Source organism: Amphiprion ocellaris, chromosome 5 (assembly GCF_022539595.1).
Source record: "Amphiprion ocellaris isolate individual 3 ecotype Okinawa chromosome 5, ASM2253959v1, whole genome shotgun sequence".
Taxonomy (NCBI): Eukaryota; Metazoa; Chordata; class Actinopteri; family Pomacentridae; genus Amphiprion; species Amphiprion ocellaris.
In genome coordinates, this window is record NC_072770.1 from 12929731 (window position 1) to 12943397 (window position 13667).

General features: G+C 39.9%; 1 protein-coding gene across 1 annotated transcript; it reads left to right on the forward strand.

Annotated features, from left to right (window-relative positions):
* Positions 1–3854: 3854 nt before the first annotated feature.
* On the forward strand, positions 3855–13245 carry cstf1 (cleavage stimulation factor, 3' pre-RNA, subunit 1). Its single transcript, XM_023298852.3, has 6 exons — positions 3855–3966; positions 4309–4522; positions 4608–4885; positions 4977–5174; positions 5305–5695; positions 12574–13245. Exons 2-6 carry the CDS (start codon positions 4354–4356, stop codon positions 12831–12833), a joined length of 1296 nt encoding a protein of 431 aa, XP_023154620.1. The 5' UTR covers positions 3855–3966; positions 4309–4353; the 3' UTR covers positions 12834–13245.
* Positions 13246–13667: the final 422 nt, after the last annotated feature.

The following is a 13667-nucleotide window of genomic DNA, read 5'->3' on the forward strand; positions in this document are numbered from 1 at the left end:
CACGCATGTTTTCTGCCGTTTTCACACAGCTCACAATCCCACAGGGTGGAAGCGTGGTTCCAGGCATGTTTAGAAGGACACGACTAAAATGAAATGACTTTAAATCGCCGTATGTGGGTCGTCTTTTATGGATCTGTGCAGATTTCTGCTCCAAAACAGCCAGCAGGCGTCTGTTGTTGCTGATAGACAATATTATAGTGGTATTGCTGAGGTTACTAGGATACAAGGTTGCATCATTTTTCACAGCTGATGGTCAGCAGTGACAAGAACATGTGTTCATGCCGCCCTTTCCTGGCCTTTACAGCTGCCCTACATAGTTCCAGAGACCTGTTTTGTTGCTGTTATTTAGATTTTCATCCACGTGAATACAGCTTTTGTTTTGTTTTTCAGGGATGAAGTGTTATTGTCCGATACTGATGCTGATTCCAGAAGTAACAAATACTTCCTAACACCTGCCTGAAAAGGCTAATGTCATCATGCAGCTAAAGAATATCTTCACTCTCAGATTTCACCTACTTTAATTGTTTTATTGTCTCCCTCTGTGCTGCATCAGATCATCTCTTTCAAGTTATGAACCTACACTGAAAGCACCCGAGGGAAATATCCAGCCTACTTCATTTGTGCTTGAATGGGGCCCTTGCTACATACTTTGAAGTGACAAATGACAGATTTATCATTCAGATCGGACTATCTCTCTAACACATTGAGTTACGATCATCCGTCTGCATGCATTACATTGCATTTCTGTCTCTTTTCCCAGTATTAGAACTGATTAACCACGCTGCATAATTTCCTTTGTTGCTTTCTTTCTCTGGTTTCCTCTGTAGCATAGTGTAAGCTGCTGACTTAAGAACATAACTTTTAAAGCATAATTTTGTCCAGTTTCAGGATTGTTTTATACATAGCACATATAAATAGCACACCTGCAATACACAGGAATAAACAGAGTAATCTCTAATGCACACTTTCCCAAGCAGGAGTTGCTTTGATGGACTTTGTCAGCATCAGGGCCTCAACCACAGAATCCTCAGACTGGCTTTGAGACTCACAGACTAAGAATTAAATTAAAAATATCTAAGTACAATAGAGCTGCTGGTCGCGTTTGAAGCACAAGTTTGGCATCTTGGTGCAACTGGACAGCTGATGCTGGTAATCTACAGACTGAATAAAAATAAAGGTTTGTGACTCCGTGACAGAGCAGGTGAACATTGCACATACACTTAAACTTGAAAATGTGCACATATTGTAAAGTACATTAAATATTATGTATGTATTTTGTATTTCCCATCTATTTAATAAAAAACCTCCTATTTAAAAAGCCTACTGTGACCCAAGTTTATCACCGCCCACCATCCAGGGTTTATTATAAGTACTTCATTCGTTTTCTTGTAGGACTTGTACAGCTAATGCATACACTAGTAAATATGTATACCAGAGTCTACATTTTTCAATCATTATTATTATTATTATTTTTGTCATAGCTATTCTTAACCTTAGCCCCAAAGCAAACCACCCAAATCAAGGGCCTTACTTAAGTGTTTTATGTAAATAGTGCTCATGTTCTTCAGATGTTACTGATGAAGGGTTATTTGCAGCATTTTCAAGTGTTAATAACACTAATGGTGTTCTGTTACTAGGCAACAAACAAGAGAACGATGTTGTTTTTGTCTTTTTGTTTTGTTATTCTGATCTGATCTGCTAAATCTAGTTAAATATTGAGATAATATTATCTTTAGTTACAGTAAAGACTACGTACACCGGTATACATGTTTTCCTGCTGCTGCAGCTTTTTTTTTCCTTTCTTTGGTTTCTTTATTGCAGTTGAAGCGCAGCCGCAGTTTATGTCGACGACACGTACGTAGTGACGCAGGACGCAAAACGTACGTAACACACGTTTGGGTCCGGAGGCGCCGTTAGTGATGGCTGATCGAGGCTTTGTTGAAGCTTCGACACTTCATTCAAAACATGGTTCATTACTCGAGGCCTCAATGACACACAGTGCTCGAGTAGGACATCTAGTGGTCAATAATATGAAGTGCAATCAAGACGTGGTCGGTTCATGGATTGTTTTGGATTTGATTCGCCATGCACACATTCCTGTTTGACTACACTAGATGATTGTATGGGTTCTAGTGGACACAAAAATAATATTACTAGCAATAATAATGACAATAACTATTGAAGAGCACGTTTCTTATTTCCCATGTTTGTCTGTATCCCTATATACTCTTTGCTTATATTCTGTGTTATGAAACATTTAAACGGTGCTGCTACATTCATGAGATGCTCTACAAATACAGACTGATGTCATTTTCACATGGGGCTGGTGCAAATAAAGATTTTATGGATTATTATGGATTTTGGCAAAGTATGTCTTGGGGTTTATTGGTAAAGAGGTCAGTAAAGAGGGTGTGCTTATGTAACTGGTTATGAGGTTTTATTGAGAAATAATTTATCAACAGTTTTGGGACCACTGTTCCCTCTAAGCTGCGCGCGATACTTTTTTTTTTTTGCGCATTTATCATCTATTTTTTTGCCATTTTCGAGTTTTTTTTAACTTGAGTCTCGACTCGATCGTTTTTCTCAGGAGGTTGGACTTTAGCCTTTGTGCTGGAGGGTTGAACCCTCAGTTCCAAGACTTTCAAAGCCTCCAGACCTCCCGAGTCCTCAGGACCTGAGCTTTCACACAGTCTGAGGGCTGAAATTTTCTAAGTCCCACAGTAGTTCTCTGTTAGATTGAACTTCCAGACAGTCCAAGGACTGATATCTTCTAAGTTCCTGAGTACTTCTCTGTTAGTTTGAACCTTCACACAGTCTGAGGACTGAAATCTTAAAAGTTCTTGAGTAGTTCTCTGTTAGTTTGAACCTTCACACAGTCTGAGGACTGAAATCTTAAAAGTTCTTGAGTAGTTCTCTGTTAGTTTGAACCTTCACACAGTCTGAGGACTGAAATCTTAAAAGTTCTTGAGTAGTTCTCTGTTAGTTTGAACCTTCAGACAGTCTGTTAATGTTTCGATTAAATCTTTAAGGTTTTTCTTTTTAAATGTTTTACCACCTTTTAATGTTTAATTTTCTTTTTAAATCCTTCATTGTATTTTCAGTGTAATTCCTATTTGAACTTTTATTGTCTTTAAGATATAATTTTCTAATTAAACATTTAATTTTTTAATTAAATGTTTTGTCTTTTTTGGATAGGTGTAGTGAGAGACAGAGGGGAAACGGGGGAGAAGAGTCGGGGGAAGACTTGCAGCAAAGGGCCACTAGTGGGACTCGAACCCGGGAGGCTGCGTCAGGGACCAGCCTCTGGTCACCTGGGTCACCTGCTTAACCCGTTGAGCTATATGGGTACCCATGTTTTGTCTTTTTAAGGGTTTAATAATCTGATTAAATGTTTTGCATTTTTAAAAATGTTTAACATTCTTCTTGTTTAATTGTATTTTTTAAATGTTTAATGATGGAAAATATTTTATCTGTAATTTCTAATATTTGTATTTTAAAAATTTTGTTTAATTTCATAATGACATGTATTGTACCTTGTTGAATTATCTCATTCAATATTTTGTCTGTTTAATATAATTTAATGTAATTTAATGTTTAACTCTATTAAACAGACAAAATATTGAATGAGATAATTCAACAAGGTACAATACATGTCAAAGCAAAAACAACAGCAAAAAAACCAATCTACTCTGCGAAAAACAATTCAAATGAACAACACTGGGGATCTCCTATCCCGGAACACTCGATCCCGCTGAGTGATTCACATAACAAACTGAACCAATCAGGTGATTCGAAGCAGTTGAGCGCTTCAAACGTCACTGAAGTGATTCAAACGTCACGAGTCACGTGACCAAACCACGCCTCGGCACAGTGGCTAGATACGTTTGCTTCACGAGCTACAGCGCATGTGTCGAAGCCTCGGGTATCAGAGGACCATCACTAGGCGCCGTTGGAACTTCGAAAAGGGTTAGAAATCTGTATATTTTAAAATTATAAACAACAAAAACACTACTTTAGCCTTCGCTGTTAGTGAGCACACGATATTGTAGCTGCAGAGCACATACACTCAGCCAGTTCAGGGTTGTATCCGCAGTTAGCATACTGTTGTTTTGTCTGAACTGTAGCAACAAAGCTAACCTTGTTAGCAGCACGGCTAAGCACAAGTCCCATTCATTGGCTGTAGCTGACCGTAACGTTAGCATAACACAGCTAACGGTGTGGAACTGACATATATAATGAGATAAGATTATTCAGCAGCCGCTAACCCAGTCTGAAGATAAGTTGCTGACTCTGTGTGTTTGGTTACAGCCTGCAAAGTTGTCACTACTGGCAGTCAAGTCAAAGTGACCCAGCATGTATCGCTCCAAACCGACTCTGAAGGACCGACAACACCTGTACAAGCTCATCATCAGCCAGCTGCTCTATGATGGATACACCAACATCGCCAACAGTCTCATCAATGAGGTGAAACCACAGAGTGTGGTGTCGCCCTCTGAGCAGCTGATGCAGCTGGCTAAGATAGGTGAGAGTTGTCTTCACCATGTCTTTGTGTGTTTGTGATGTATATTTAAAGCAGCCCTAACTGTACAATCTGCAACCCATCACAGGGATGGAGAACGATGACAGTGCCGTTCAGTATGCTATTGGACGCTCTGACACAGTGGCACCTGGTGTTGGCATCGATCTGGAGTTTGATGCAGATGTCCAGACCATGTCTCCAGAAGCATCAGAGTACGAGACCTGCTACGTTACGTCTCATAAGGGTCCATGCCGCGTTGCCACATACAGTCGGGATGGTCAGCTGATTGCCACTGGCTCTGCTGACGCCTCCATCAAGATCCTGGATACTGAGCGGATGCTGGCCAAGAGTGCGATGCCCATTGAGGTGAGGCAGGTTGGAGAGTAAAGGTTGACTTGATGTTTTTAAGCCAGCATGCTCACTTTGTTTATTTTGCTCCTGTTTCTCTGGATATCAGGTGATGATGAATGAGACAGCGCAGCAAAACATGGAGAACCACCCTGTGATTCGGACACTGTACGACCACGTTGATGAAGTCACCTGCCTCGCCTTCCATCCCACTGAACAGATTTTAGCATCCGGCTCAAGAGATTACACCCTCAAACTATTTGACTACTCAAAGCCTTCTGCAAAAAGAGCATTTAAATATATACAGGTCAGCTTTTGCAGACTCAGCATTATTATTTATCTCTGGTTAAAATTACAGCATTATAATTTTGTGAATCTTTGCGGACCACTATAATTGTTTTTGTAAACCAATCCTCTCTTCATCCACTTCCTTGTAGGAAGCCGAAATGCTGCGATCAATCTCCTTCCACCCTTCTGGTGACTTCCTGCTGGTGGGGACGCAGCACCCCACACTGCGCCTCTATGATGTCAACACCTTCCAGTGCTTCGTGTCCTGCAACCCCCTGGACCAGCATACAGACACCATCAGCGGCGTCAGCTATAACCCCACAGCCAACAGTTACGTCACCTGCAGCAAGGACGGCAGCATCAAACTGTGGGATGGCATCTCTAACCGCTGCGTGACCACCTTTGACAAGGCCCATGACGGAGCCGAGGTCTGTTCTGCCATCTTCTCCAAGAACTCCAAATACATCCTGTCCAGCGGGAAAGACTCCGTGGTCAAACTGTGGGAGATTTCTACTGGCCGAACGCTGGTCAAGTACACAGGTAAGGAGAACATGCTTTGTTTCAACCCCAGTGCAGGTTCATAGAGCGGGATGAAAAAGTAGTTTCATATGTTAGAACTGACTTCATACATTGTGATTTGTACTGGACACGCAAGAGGAATTTGCAGAAGTTGACATAACATGTTTTAGGATGCAGCTGCAGGGACAAAATTTACAAGAGCTGTGAATCTGTTTAATTGGATCCAAGAAATAACTTTGCGAATGGTTTGCGTTCCAATGCAAAACTGATGCAGATATACTTTAAAACGTCATATTTACTGCGATTTGTTGTTCATTCAAGAGGGAAAAAACAAGAAAAGTATCCAGAAAATTGGGTCACTCCATCTCAAATCATCAAATTGTTAGAAAAATTTCTGCTCGACCATCTCTGATTTGCCTGAAATTTTTAAAGCGTAAAACATTGATAAAGTTATTTGTAAAACTGATCCATCAGCTATTTTTCGACATATATAAAATATAAGAAAAAAGCCTGCCAACCCACTTTCAGCACTTTTTTTTCGCACCTTCTACTTCTAAGGCTGTATTTCAACAGCACCATCCCAGCAACTATGAAAGATGAAAGCCTAAAATTCCTGCTGCTATTTCAGATCACATTTTTGAGTCAGAATCAGGACAAGCAGATCAGATAGACTCTAATTATGAGTGAGTTGAAATATGGAAAAAAATGAAGTCAAAAACTCCCATCTTTGAGCACGCATGAAGTAAAATGATTATTCAGAAGTCAAGTAGTCATATTTTCTGAACCATATGTAGTTGCATGTCACAATTATACAAAATAATCAAAGAATAATGGTTAATATAAACACGAAAACGAAAAGAAAGATACTTTTGTTTAACTTTTAAAACTGATGGAGCAGTCAGTCAGGAACAGACTGATTGCTTTTCTTGACAGGGGAGAAACACTATCAGTTGTCTTAAGAATTATAGTGGTGACATCTTAATTTAAAATTTACTGAGCGATTTTTAAGCTTTAGTAGGTCAGTACTGCATTTATTCAGTGTGACAGCTGCTTCAGTGTCTTTTTGAAGGGTGTGGTCCAGTATCATCCTCTGCTGCAGCAGCAGTGAACCATCGCCTACTGTAGACTGCAATACTCTTTGTCTAATGTTTCTGGTGTTACAGACAGACTGACCTTCACCACCTATCTTATTAGTCACTGCTTTTCCCAGAAAAGGTAGCTAATAAGGATATTTTAGGGGCATTTATTTTGATGATGAAATATTTAAACCTCACAACCGTGCACCTCGTCACAACCAGATATTCATCGTTCTAAATTGAGAAATACGTGACAAGTTTGTGCAAACGAGGAAAGTTGGTGAATCTACCGTGGAACGAGACTCAAAGAAAAATAGTCAGAGTTCCCAGACAATGAGTGAAACCTTCCTGTCTTTTGCAAAAAAAAAAAGAAAAACTCTTTGCAGTGGCTTTAAAATAGAAGGACAAAAACAGAAGCATAATGAAGACAAGTGTGAGTATGAAAAACAAAATGAAGTACTAAATACTAGTATAGTCTTGATCAGGGTTTTTGGCTCTGATCCAGTGAAAATAATGATTAAATAAGAATCTGACAGCTTTAGATGCTATATCTGATTCTTCATTCAAATACCGAAGCTCCTGCTGCAATGTGTTTGAGCTTATAAGATTAAATTATTGATACAACCCACAAGAGAGAGGACATGTAACTGTTGAAGTTATGGAACTTACAAATACACTCACAATTGTAAAGTGATGATACAGAGTGGAGTGTCTCTCTTAACGAGTAATCTTTGGCTGAGTACAGACACCAGCTGCAGAGAGCCCTTTAACCAGACATCAGCATGTCTCTAAGTAGTATATTGACCAGACAGTAGAGAGACAAGAATAATCCTACATACAGCGACGAGATGCAGTAGTTAAAATGTTTAAATGTTAAAATGCACCTGTAATTGAGGGAGTATATTCAGTTATATGGAAGATAAAGGCTCATGTGTCAAACACTGCACATATAGAGGTCTGGGAGTCTGTTTGTGACTTACCAATAAGCAGTCACTTAACAAATTGCTAACCATAGTTTGATATGTTGACCTCAACTGTTTTTGCTCAACCTAATATTTGTTTTTGCCGTTTTTTTAATTTATGGACCATCTCTCACCAAACTGATGTTGATGTTCAGAATGTTCCTTGGCTTTGAAAACAGCGCCCTCTAGCCAAGAAAGCAAGGAGCTTCTTTTGTTTTAGCTTTGCTGTGAGGCACTGCAGAGTTGGTTGTAAAATTATAAGTATTAGACCACATTTTAATAATTGTAGAGTCACATATATGGTGAAACCTGCCAGTGTAATGCCAACCTGAATGAAAGTGAGTGAAATTTTCTGAGCAAAAACAGCACCAGAGGTTTCAAATAAACAGCAGCTTGCAGAAATACAGAGATATATCTTCTTACGTCCTCAATCTCACTCCTTTTGTTCACAAAGTTAGATCTGCATCACACCAACTGTTGCATCTTCAGCTGTTACTCTGATGAATCTTGTTGCAAAAACAAACCTGCCAATCCGACTGGGCGATGACGCCAGCTTCCTCGGGGTCTGCAGTCACATCTTGCAGTCACACTTCCTTCCTTGTTTGTGTGAACGCTTTTTTTTTCCCCTGTAAATGCTCTTTGGGGATGAAAATACGGATGTTTTTATGTTTTGAAATCGGAAGTCATTCTTAGATTTAATGAGTGAATTATAAGAAAAGCAGCAGTCATTTATTTGTAATAGGAATTTTTCAGGAGTTGGAACTTCTTTAGAAATATTGATGTGACTTACAACCCTTACTGTGGAACTTTTGTGGAACTGCTCTCAGTGATATTTAATAGTTAACAATAATTTACAATAGCTAGCATCGTATTAGGTTAATAAAACAGTCTGTTGAGTTGGATCTGTACTCCGGCGTGATGAGTTCATAATGAAAGAGGGACTCTGGCATTAAAGCACAGACTCTTAGCATTTATTTTAGTGTGTTTTCACATCAACATCAGATTATTAGTTATGTGACAATCAGCATACATTTGTCCTTCTGTTATTCTGTGAATCTGTCTGTGTGCAACATCACTCAAATACGGAATAACAGATTTGGATGAAATTTTCAGTGAAGGTCAGAAATGACACAAGGACCACCTCGTTAGATTTTGGCAGTGATGCGGCTCATAGTCTGGATCCTCAGATTTGTAAAAATTTCTATATCATTGCAAGATAGGGAAACAGTGTCACTGTAACTATGACAACAAGTGAACACTACGTCAGCTGCCTGCATCAATTGACGCGTTCCGTTAAATATTTTGGTCACGCAAGTCGGTATCTGCACATAACATACGCATGCATGACACGCCTGTGCTCACCGCAAGGTAATTTTTTATTTATTTATTCAGTTTGAGGGTACATCTATATTAAATGGCCACATTCTATGTTGCCATGATTTCTGATCATCAATAACTAATAAACAAATGCTACATTTATTTTTTAAAAAAAAGATTTTTTAATTTCTGACAATGCCATATGGGAGAGTGAACAGCCTTGGCGGAATACTGCACTCTCTTTGCTTTTCATGTTTAAACTGCATTTCTTTTAATACACACATTTTTAGGAATCAGGTAATAGGGGTTGGCAATCTGGCAATCTTACACCCTGGATACGGATGTCTTGATCTGATCCAAGTAATTGCAATCAGGGCCGATCAAGGCATTTTCAACCATTGATATCAGCTTTATTAAGTATGGTTCTTTGGTTACATCCACTGATACACAGCTGTCATAAGCAGGAGCACAGTAATTGCTTACAGGTGCATTACCACCATCTAACATACAGAAATGTGAAATGAGAGCGCAATTTATGGAAGGATGCTGCAAAAATGTCTGCAGGGTGGAACTATTTTAAATTGAATCAGGGGTACTGACAGAATACTACCAGTTTGGCACACAGTGAATTCACTCAGCAACTGAGATAAAGGCTGCATCGAAGCAACACACACTGGAGGATACTTTTAAAAGGAGAAAGAAATGACCATAAGTAGTAATATGAATTGTCTAGATGTACACTACCGTTCAAAAGTTTGGGGTCACCCAGACAATTTCATGTTTTCCATGAAAACTCACACTTTTATTCATGTGCTAACATAACTGCACAAGGGATTTCTAATCATCAATTAGCCTTCCAACACCATTAGCTAACACAATGTAGCATTAGAACACAGGAATGATGGTTGCTGGAAATGTTCCTCTGTACCCCTATGGAGATATTCCATTAAAAATCAGCCGTTTCCAGCTAGAATAGTCATTTACCACATTAACAATGTCTAGACTGGATTTATGATTCATCTAATGTTATCTTCTTTAAAGTAACTGCTGTTCTTTCAAAAATAAGGACATTTCTAAGTGAGCTCAAACTTTTGAACAGTAGTGTACATGAATATCATCTTTAAGGTTTCTCTTGTTGTTCTGTCTGTGAGATGTTTTAGTGTGTGTGACAAAATCCTGTTGAATTTCCTGACAGTATTAACTTGTACTTTCATTTTGCTCTGTGCTATATTTATTGAAGCCAAAACAAACCCACACAACCGACACGGCATCTAGTTTCTCTGTGAGCGCTTCCTCATCCGAACTCACGCCCCTGGCTGGCATCTTTCCAACACTTGGGCCATTTTATCTTTCTTAGTTGGACCATATTTTTATGTTATTGAGACTTTAACCACTCTTATCGAATAAATTCTGCCGTTTAATTTGCATGACTGATACCACCGGACAGGATGAAACACGGCCGGTACCAGCTGACATTAAAGAGTAATTAAAAGTTGCCTGCTTTAAAACAGTTGCTGAAGATTTGTCTACATTTTTAGCTCTTAGATGGGCACGTTTTTGTTTCTTTTTCTTCTGCGAGGTGTTTTGACAGTTGGCAAACAGCAGGTTTGACTGACAGAGACTAGTTTCACTGTCTGACTCACTAAATAAGTCCCTTGAACAGGAATTGTCCAGTGATGGTTTGGCAGACATACAGAACCGGCAGAGGTTTGTACATATGTAATGCGGTTGTAGAAAAAAAGACATGCTTCCAATAAAATAGTTGTTTGGTGGTTTCTGTTTTTCATTTAGGACAGTTTACACTAACAAAACTCCAGTTCTCTGTTAGTTGAGTTAGCCACACATTAGTTAGCTTTTTCTCTTGTAATGTCGTGCCTTGGGTCACATTTTGGAATGTTTTTGGTACAGCAGAGGAAATGAAGGAAATACATACAATTTTGCATTTGTTTTGAACAGTGTCTCATTATTCTTACAGTAACAGTGAAAGCACACAAATACAACATGTTGTCCATAATAGGTGGTGCATCCTTACATAAAGTTCACGGTTCAGTATGTCTTAGGAGTCACAATTTTGGTATATTTAATACAGTCACAAAACTTTGCGTCGTTGCGGCTTGGTTTGAAGATGACAACTCGTGGATCAGGCTCTGGCATTGCAGTAGTGTTATCACATCACAAAATGGTCTCCAGTTTAACTTATTTTCAAACAATATTGTCCATAATTGTCACTGTAACAGTTTTGGCTTTCAAATGCTGCACACATTAAAGCCAGCAGTGCTTGTCAGCTTTAAAAATCACTTAAAGTAATGCTGCATTTCTCTCTTTGTGTTAACATTAAAGACAAAGCAATTTTGTCTGAAAAACCTTTATTGGAAATGACACTGGGCAAAAGCAAACAGTGGCTCTACTGGCGTTTACCATCGACATGACTGTGTTTTCAGTTGACCTGTATAGAAAGTTGCAGGTTCTGGTCATATATGTTTAATTTAAAATCATACAGTATCTGAGAGCATTCCAGGCTAACCCTGCTAGCATGCTATGGATAATAAAAACAACTGTCAAATGTTCCAGGTGGGGAGTTTACCGCAGAATTTTTGTTCCGGGAGTGTAAGTACAAAGACATCAATCTCTGACAGCACTTGCTTGGAACACACAGTGAACCAAAAAGTTATGTTTGATGGTAAAACTCCCACCATTATCATTGTAAATGCAAGTAAAGCCTGTAACAAAGTACAGTTTAGCAAGAATGTGAAGTACGGATCGACCGATATGGGTTTTCCAGAGCTGTTGATTATTGACACTAACTGATATTTGTAATCAATATACACAACATGTAATGTTTTAACAGCATGTGGCAGCAGAGAACTTGTCATTCATAACTAGGATTGTTCAGTAACAAGGGTAGCTATAGATCAGTCAGAAACAAGAGTGATTAAATTGGGACGCTCCCCTTTGTTTGTGTTGGGTCGACTGAGATTTATCAATTTGTCTGCTGTTCTTCTTTATTTTCTTCGTCTTTCACTGTTCTGCCAATTTTATTGACCACTAAGGTCCATATCTTATAGCTTTATTAATTATTGTTTTCCAGACTGTTTCCAGTTAATCTGTGGCTGCCTTTTACTGAACTGCTAGCTGTTAGCATAGCCTTAGCCACTGTGAGAGAAGCTAATGTCCTAGCTTGTTTGTTGATCAGTTTTTACAGTCTCTGCTTGAGAGAGAGACATTTCTGAGACCACAGAGTGACGACAGACAGAGAGAGGAGGCTGCATCAGACCTAAAGTAGCGCATTTACTTTATCAGTAATCAGCCAATAAAAGTAACAACACTGATAATTGGAAAATTCCCAAATATCGGCCATGTCAATTGGCCAGGCCGATAATTGGTCCATCCCTAATGTGAAGCTTGAAAGGCGTAGGAGCAGTAAGTAAAGGTTTGTGAGTTTAGTGAATGGTTAGTTTCTGTTAACTGAACATTTTGATGTCCAGCTGTGATTAGATTTAAGTTGTGTGATCATCACGTGTCCTGCTCTTCCCGTCTGTTCCAGGTGCCGGGCTGAGCGGCCGTCAGATGCATCGTACGCAGGGCGTCTTCAACCACACCGAGGACTACGTGCTGCTGCCCGACGAGCGAACCATCAGCCTCTGCTGCTGGGACTCCCGCACGGCCGAGAGGAAAAACCTGCTGTCTCTCGGCCACAACAACATCGTCCGCTGCATCGTCCACTCGCCCACCAACCCCGGCTTCATGACCTGCAGCGACGACTTCAGGGCCCGATTCTGGTACCGTCGCACCACCACAGACTGAATTTCCACCAAACAGGATGCTGTCTGACTCTCCTGAAGCCTGCCATGACCTCAGCTGCTTGTCACCGTCTGATCTGTGGTGTTTTTCATTTGTATTTAGTTTGAAACTGGGCAGTGGAATTTTTGGGACAGTACTGATAAACACAAAGAGCTGTCATTGCAAAATCAACAGAGTAAAAAGTGATGAGGGCTCTGTTCCTCTTTGTGAATGATACTCTGATGTTTTGTCTTACTGAAGCAGCAGTCGGACCTATACAGCTCCTTTCACTGTTTGTAAACTTGAGTTGTAACGCTCTGATCTCACATTTCTCAATTGTAATTGACTGCAAAGTTGGTTTGTTGTCTTTTCCACTTTTATATTTTGTCTATACCCGTTGTTGTAATTCAGATTTTTATTAAACAATTAAAAGGAAGATGCCTCTTCTGTGAATTTGACCGTGAAAATCCCCCCTGAGAGCTTTACCACAGTTCTGGTCATATCCTGGAAATATTTTAAGACCACGGTTGCAAAAAGCACAAGTGGGCAGTCATTACGACAACACAGACACGCAACTGTAGTCAGTGCAGTTTTTTCTATCGTAAAGCAAAGAAAAAAGATGAAAGAAAGAAGGGAGCTCAGGACTTATCAAAGCTCCTGATTTTCCCTCTAGACTGAGTCCTGAACCCTCCGACTGGAAGGTCACGCTGCCCCATCACCGCTCTGCATTCCCCAACCCCCCATCCAGCTCTCCCAGGCGCTGCCGTTTGTGTTGTCCAGACAACAACGAAGAAACCCACAAGAATTTCTGCCTAAAACAACCCTGACCCCCCCTTCCACCCTCCCACGTCAACCTTA